The following is an 8248-nucleotide window of genomic DNA, read 5'->3' on the forward strand; positions in this document are numbered from 1 at the left end:
GTATATAATGTGTACTTATGCATGTTTGCATTATTTGTTTAATATTTGTGAAGTGAGTGACTACTTGTTTGCTTTGTGAATATTTGTATACATACATATTACACTTGTGGAGTTGTATCCATTCTCTGTGCAGTGATTTTTACTGGCTAACTGCTGTGATTCAGAGCTTCCCTATCCTTAGCATTCCCGTACCATTTGTGTTGTGTCTTTTATAGCCTCTTATAAGGAGATGCGAGCTTGTCAAGCCACCCATGAGGCAGGTTTTTCTCACCCCCCCCCCCTCACCCCATGATGTGCTTGAGCGCATGATGCATATGTGCTAACAAAACACGCGTGTTGACCACCAAAAACCAAACTCTTGGGCAGCAGACCATAAAGGGGCTTTATGAGCACTGCCTAGCCAACAATGATGTCCTGAATCCTAGCAGTACAGGTAGATCATCTACCTGTACCCGCGTTTTTCGGGTCAGCAGCCGGGCCCCATAACCACTGAGCCACCGCGGCGGCACCAAAGCAATGAAAGGGATTGTGTAGTATTTCATAAATAATCTGCACTCTCACCGAGCGCTCCAATGCAAAATACAAAAAGATGACATTGAAGTTGCACCATACAATTAGACAAAAAAAGTTTTTTTTCCCATAAAGAAATAAATGCCGAAGAACATTCAACCCCCCCCCCCCCCCCCATGTTTACTCTGAAATAAAGACCGTAAAATGCACGGCCTAGTTATGCCTGAGCAACACCTCGGTTGGTCCCTTGATAGGGTATTCAGAAACCACGGCTAGGCTACGCAAACGCAGTGGGCAGTTTTTTCTCTTTTTAAACGATTGAAACGATATATTTGTGATTGCACTGTCCTGGCAACTCAGTTTTGCTCACCTTTGTCATCAGCATGCCACATGTGGTCAACAGGTGTTATTTATTCTTCTTTTGTACCGAAAACAGCAAGCGCTACTGTGTTTTTATCTCTTTTCCAGTGCAGATGGCATTGTCTTTAAATAGGTGGCAACACAGGCGTAGTATGTAAGAAAAAAATAAAGCCTGTTTCAACTGTTCCCCCTGAACACAGGGCATTGTGTACCATTGTTCTACGAGCCCTACAAGGTTATAATTTGTCATGGCTTCTTTCCTCAGTCTTTTCTTTTCACAACTGCAGCAGAGTGAAATAAACGTGGTGCCAGACATACCAAATCTGTTTTCACTTCTCTTTATTGTGATGGTGACGCTACCACAAGGTGTGGAGGATACTCTCCCTCGCTGTAGTGGCCTAAAATATTCAGCATTTCGATCTGTAGGTGACGGCGCATGTTCCTTGGCACAGTTTCCATGTAGGGTTTCAAGGAGAGCAAAAAATGCTCGTCGGCATCTGCTGGCTTCTGTGCCAGTAGTGCACTTCGCACAGATATGAGCCGTGCATTTACAGCGTCGAGCTCTTCCTGGACTCTCTTTCGCTTTTTGGGCTGCGGCGGGCCATTCTGTGCAGTAACACACACAGATTGGCTCGCCGAGCCTTGCTCTTCATTAAGAGCCATAGGCTGAGAGTTGGTGGGCTGCGGCAAGTCAGGATTCAAAAAGATGTCCTCAAAAGAAGCGTCTGGTGTGAAGTCATCGGCCGCAGCTGGTGATCCTGGCCGTGCGTGGGCGTCTATGTCTTCATTCACCACCTCCATGCTGCTGTGTCCACTGCAGTATGGTCACATTAATCACTGAGAGAATGTAGTGATAGGCTTTGACAGCAGCACTGCAAATACAACTGTGGCTCTACTGATAACCATGTCTGCAAACCTGGCATTCACGAAATCAAAGCTGCAATGAAACTACAAACTAAACTGAGGCATCACAATGAACAGTTAGTGTAGTGGATGAAGAATATACCCTGAGAAGCAGTATATGCAACATCCATTTTTGCTGCGAAAACAGTACCTAAATGTTTCTTCTTAAAACTCTCACAAACACGTAAAATGGAACGTGGTGGGAAAGTTGCACTGGAGTAATACTTACTGGCGAGCTTCCATTTGGTCCTTTAAGAACCGCATTCTTTCTAGGTGCACCCAGCACCTACTCTTCGGTAGGACTCCGGCGCCACTTCTTCTCTCCATTTCTATATCCTTAAGTTTTCGGCGGTATGTATCTTTTAAATTCCGCCATCTGCTTTGTACGGATTTTACTGTGGCTGAAAGTATATGAAAATTAGTTACAAATGAAGCCAATTATCTGAAATGAAGAATAAACGCTTTTCAACACATGCCAGAAATTGTTTAGTGTGTTCTCTAGTTGGTTGTGTAAAACAAAACGGGCAGAACTGCACTCCATTAAAAGCAAGGAACATGAACTAAACAAGGACTGAGGATTGGGCGAGCTGGTGGTGATCCGTCGTATAAACAACCAGAGCTGAAAAACACAGACATGAACTAAGTATAGCTAAGAAACATTCCCATACCCGCTTCTTAGTTTTGGTGACTACTGGGATCCTTCGTATTTTGAATGAATATTCAGTCATATTCCCCCGTATGTGCCTTCCCGTAAGTGAGTGAAAATGCATACCACAAACAATGACAGCACATGCGAGACAAAACTAGGACGATTTTGTTTGAGCACATAAATGGTCGGAAATGAAACGGCGCTACCGCAATGATTTCAGGTCCAAAATAATTCTGGTCATTCGAGTGCCTTTATAGCGTGCCGACATTTCACAGCACGCGACTATTTTTCCATTTCGCCGCCATCGGAAACTGCAACACCAACTCGGAGGCATTTGTCTCGCTCTGAGCGGCAAAATATAACGTACTAAACCGGGTACAGGCGTGTGGTCCAGATTCGTGAACAAGGCCGGTCATCATTAGATTTAGTGTTTCAATTTTCTTGTTTAAGGAATAGAAATTTAACTGAAATGACAGCCCACATATTTTGCACGTGGTTGACCCCCGCAGTGTGTAAACAAAGGCCTGAAAAAAATATCAGCGGAAAAGACGTCGTCGAAACCTTTTTTCTGAGCAGCGGTCAGTATACTATGATTTACTGGCATTTTTATGTTCTCATTAAACAAAGCTATGCGCAGTACCACTGTTTAAAATGCCGAGAATCCGCATAAGCAACTGCGTACCTATGCAGCGTGCACTGAACGTGCTGCTCGCGTCGACCATCCGAGGTCGTTTATTGTCAAACGAGGGGCGGCACAATCACTCGTGATCAGCACTTCAATGTTATAATTAACAACTTCACGTAGAGTAAGTAAGTACAGTAGAGTAAGTAACTAAAATAACAATGGTCGAAAAGAACTAGTACGCACCTGTGGGGTCGATTGATCGCATGGCATCCCTGATTTCTTCCCAAAGCACAGTTTTGTTGATATTCTTCCTATAATCATTGGATCTTACGTTCCACAGGAGTGGCCGCTTCGCCACTTCATCAATCAGATGCTCATTGAAAGACGCGCGCGTGGCTTCAAAAGAGTGATGAGCGGACATTTTCGATGATTCGATGTGCGCCCACGTGCGCGCGATGCAACCAAAACACACTTTGTGCTTGCCGCTCCCTCCGCTTCTGCCAACACGTGACCACATTTGACGTGACGTCACGATGCTTCCCATTGGTTAGTCGCAGCCCGACCACACCGACGCTGCGAAAAAATTCCAACCGGACGGAACTCGATCGCAAGCCGTCTGCGACTAGACCGACGGCCCTCCCCAGTCGCAGACCGACGGGATTCGCAGTGTCGCAGGCGAAAATCGCATGCATGTGAAACGGCCCTTATGTGGGTCGTCGTAATATCGTGGAAGCGAGAACTGTACAGAAATTTCAGCTGGCTGTCGCGCACAAATGTCATACCTTGCCTTGTCAGATGGAAGGGAGGACAGAGATAGGGTGCTATCCCCCCAGTGAGAGTACAAACCTCAACCGACCATCCTCATTCAAGTGATACCCCGGGCAAGGCCTCCCACACCGCAAGGGTGAGGGGTTTTTATTTTGGCGAGCGAGCGTTTCCCTGCCAATTAAGGTACGCATGCAATTGGGCACGTCTCCAAGGAAGGGGGTGCGCAGTGCCAGTGCACCACGCTCGCTCCGCCCCGGTGGGTCAAAACCTGACACGAGCAAGTCCGCTAAAACTTCATCTTGATGTGCTTGGTGCCTTCTTCTAAAATTATACGCTGATTGCACCATTCTTCCACAATTTTTTCTGCTGTCAAATGTTGCTTTTCTCTCTCTAGATGAAACTAGTGTTGTAGGCGTTACCGAAAAAAAGTAACTAAATACGTTACTCGTTAAGCTAAGAAAAAGGGAACGCGTTACCGTTACCGAAAAAAGTACCGCGCGTTACTTAGCCGTTACTTCATGGCCATAAATTTTAATTAGTGCGTCTTCACCTGATGAACTCACGATAACAATTTTATAAAGCTCATATTTACATATAACTTCTAGCCCAAACAACCATTTTACGCTAAATCGTGATTTAACGAGATTACTTTGCACAAATGTGCACGAGCTTATCAATTTTATAGTCACCTAAAGGTGCCTGTAGAGTTACATGAGATGGATTCTAGCTCTGTGGCACATGATGAAGCCATTTTCTGAATGTGAATTTAAACACAATGTGACACTTCAACATTATTTTAACTTCACAAAGAAAACATCACTGAACTCTCAAAAGATTTACAGTACTTCTGAAAAATATGATGTTCCAAAATGATCGGCACGCTTTCACTTTGTAGAGAGCTGGGTGGGTGAGTGGTTCAGGAAGGGAAGGTAGGGGAAGGCAAGGGTATGAATGCGTGTTCGTGCACGTGTTTCGTGCTTTATGGCTATTCTGTCTATTTTTTTTTAGTTGGGTGCGTCGTCAAGGGCAGGTGTTGTTTTCTGGCATGCATACAAGCCGCAAAAAAAGTCATCGAGAGCACCTGTTTATTTGCAACATCACTTCAGGTGCTCTGCGCTTCTTTTTTTTAAAAATGAGGACGTAGTGGGGGGCTACTGGAACAAAAAGTAACTAGTTACATGAGACGTCACGTTACCCAAAAATTTTAACGTAAGTTACTCGTTACAGTTCCCAGATGATAACGAGTACGTTACTAAGTTACCGGAAAAAGGAACGCGTTACGGGTATCGCCGTTACTTATAACGCGTTACCGCCAACACTGGATGAAACCAAAGTTCCTTGCAGACTTTGGCCTTGACTTCCTGGAGGCTCGGTGTTTTGCTGGTGTAGGCCGCTCGGCACCTTGCCAACCACATTTGATAATTGATTTCAACAATGGCCAAAACAAATTGCTTACAACCTTCGCTCGGTAGGGGGTTTAGGCACCTCACCGAGCCGCAAGAAATTCCCGGGAGCGCAAACATGTCGCGTAGGCGGCCCAGGAGCGCGGTGGGTGGCAGACAGTCATAGAAGATATGCTCAGGGTTCTCTATCACTTCGCAGAAGTACACGCGTTGATGCGACCAGATGCTGCTGATACAAATGTGCGGCGGCGGATTGGGAGTATGCCGCGGGCAAACTTCCACATAAAGGACGCGCGCCGCGCACCGAGAAAATGTCCGGTGATGAATGACCACATGGGCCTCTCTATCAGCATATGCGGTCTCTCCACAGGTGGCTTGGAAGGGGCGGGGTGAGTGAAGCGAGCAGAGTCTTCAGCGCGGCTTCCTGTGCTTCATTCCCGAGCTGCTGTCTGATGTGCTCTAGATCTCTTGCTGCCGTTCCATAGAATGTGAGCGCACTCCCAGCGCGGGGGCTGTTGCGCGACAGCGGCCTCTGGGTGCAGCAGCAGCGGACGGATCTAAGTGGTGGTGGTGGTGGTGGTAGTGGTTTTATTAAAATAATAGTAAAAAGGAAGGAAAAGATTTTTGCTAGCCCCGGCATCTGCCATCGATACTGAAGCACCTGAGCTGGGGCAGCGGAAATAAAGGACAGCAGGCAGAATGGAGAAATGAAATGAAAGAGGTGAGGGGACAGGAATAGAGGACAGGGGGAGAAATCTAATTGCCGTCAATAAGTGCTTTCCATCGAACTTGCACGCGTTTTCGCCGATCGTGCCAAGACTCGCTTCACCTGTGCTGCTTTCACATCACCTGGGAGCGTATCAAGATTTCCGGCCTATCACTGAACGTCGAGTCAGCTGATCCAACGACGGGCGTCGAGTTATAAGAAGAGCACCAGGGACGACATCGCCACTTGCACACAGCAGCAGCAGCGGACGGATCTAAGTGCCGTCAATAACTGCTTTCCATCGAACTTGCAGGCGTTTTCGCCGATTGTGCCAAGCCTCGCTTCACCGGTGCTGCTTTCACATCACCTGGCAGCGTATCAAGATTGCCGGCCTATCACTGAACGTCGAGTCAGCTGATCCAACGACGGGCGTCGAGTTATAAGAAGAGCACCAGGGACGACATCGCCACTTGCACACAGCAGCAGCAGCGGACGGATCTAAGTGCCGTCAATAACTGCTTTCCATCGAACTTGCAGGCGTTTTCGCCGATTGTGCCAAGCCTCGCTTCACCGGTGCTGCTTTCACATCACCTGGGAGCGTATCAAGATTGCCGGCCTATCACTGAACGTCGAGTCAGCTGATCCAACGACGGGCGTCGAGTTATAAGAAGAGCACCAGGGACGACATCGCCACTTGCACACAGCAGCAGCAGCGGACGGATCTAAGTGCCGTCAATAACTGCTTTCCATCGAACTTGCAGGCGTTTTCGCCGATCGTGCCAAGCCTCGCTTCACCGGTGCTGCTTTCACATCACCTGGGAGCGTATCAAGATTGCCGGCCTATCACTGAACGTCGAGTCAGCTGATCCAACGACGGGCGTCGAGTTATAAGAAGAGCACCAGGGACGACATCGCCACTTGCACACAGCAGCAGCAGCGGACGGATCTAAGTGCCGTCAATAACTGCTTTCCATCGAACTTGCAGGCGTTTTCGCCGATCGTGCCAAGCCTCGCTTCACCGGTGCTGCTTTCACATCACCTGGGAGCGTATCAAGATTGCCGGCCTATCACTGAACGTCGAGTCAGCTGATCCAACGACGGGCGTCGAGTTATAAGAAGAGCACCAGGGACGACATCGCCACTTGCACACAGCAGCAGCAGCGGACGGATCTAAGTGCCGTCAATAACTGCTTTCCATCGAACTTGCAGGCGTTTTCGCCGATCGTGCCAAGCCTCGCTTCACCGGTGCTGCTTTCACATCACCTGGGAGCGTATCAAGATTGCCGGCCTATCACTGAACGTCGAGTCAGCTGATCCAACGACGGGCGTCGAGTTATAAGAAGAGCACCAGGGACGACATCGCCACTTGCACACAGCAGCAGCAGCGGACGGATCTAAATGCCGTCAATAACTGCTTTCCATCGAACTTGCAGGCGTTTTCGCCGATCGTGCCAAGCCTCGCTTCACCGGTGCTGCTTTCACATCACCTGGGAGCGTATCAAGATTGCCGGCCTATCACTGAACGTCGAGTCAGCTGATGCAACGACGGGCGTCGAGTTATAAGAGCACCAGGGACGACATCGCCACTTGCACACAGCAGCAGCAGCGGACGGATCTAAGTGCCGTCAATAACTGCTTTCCATCGAACTTGCAGGCGTTTTCGCCGATCGTGCCAAGCCTCGCTTCACCGGTGCTGCTTTCACATCACCTGGGAGCGTATCAAGATTGCCGGCCTATCACTGAACGTCGAGTCAGCTGATCCAACGACGGGCGTCGAGTTATAAGAAGAGCACCAGGGACGACATCGCCACTTGCACACAGCAGCAGCAGCGGACGGATCTAAGTGCCATCAATAACTGCTTTCTATCGAACTTGCAGGCGTTTTCGCCGATCGTGCCAACCCTCGCTTCACCGGTGCTGCTTTCACATCACCTGGGAGCGTATCAAGATTGCCGGCCTATCACTGAACGTCGAGTCAGCTGATCCAACGACGGGCGTCGAGTTATAAGAAGAGCACCAGGGACGACATCGCCACTTGCACACAGCAGCAGCAGCGGACGGATCTAAGTGCCGTCAATAACTGCTTTCCATCGAACTTGCAGGCGTTTTCGCCGATTGTGCCAAGCCTCGCTTCACCGGTGCTGCTTTCACATCACCTGGGAGCGTATCAAGATTGCCGGCCTATCACTGAACGTCGAGTCAGCTGATGCAACGACGGGCGTCGAGTTATAAGAAGAGCACCAGGGACGACATCGCCACTTGCACACAGCAGCAGCAGCGGACGGATCTAAATGCCGTCAATAACTGCTTTCCATCGAACTTGC

At 48.7% G+C, this 8248-nt stretch overlaps 1 protein-coding gene across 1 annotated transcript; it reads right to left on the bottom strand.

Annotated features, from left to right (window-relative positions):
• Nucleotides 1-1209: 1209 nt before the first annotated feature.
• On the bottom strand, nucleotides 1210-2140 carry LOC144098111 (uncharacterized). The gene is made up of 2 exons (XM_077630658.1): nucleotides 2003-2140; nucleotides 1210-1684 (listed from the first exon to the last, which is right to left on the bottom strand). The coding sequence occupies exons 1-2, from the start codon at nucleotides 2098-2100 to the stop codon at nucleotides 1210-1212; spliced, it is 573 nt and encodes a 190-aa protein (XP_077486784.1). The 5' UTR covers nucleotides 2101-2140.
• Between the last annotated feature and the right edge of the window lie 6108 nt (nucleotides 2141-8248).

This window comes from Amblyomma americanum, chromosome 7 (assembly GCF_052857255.1).
Source record: "Amblyomma americanum isolate KBUSLIRL-KWMA chromosome 7, ASM5285725v1, whole genome shotgun sequence".
Lineage (NCBI taxonomy): Eukaryota > Metazoa > Arthropoda > Arachnida > Ixodida > Ixodidae > Amblyomma > Amblyomma americanum.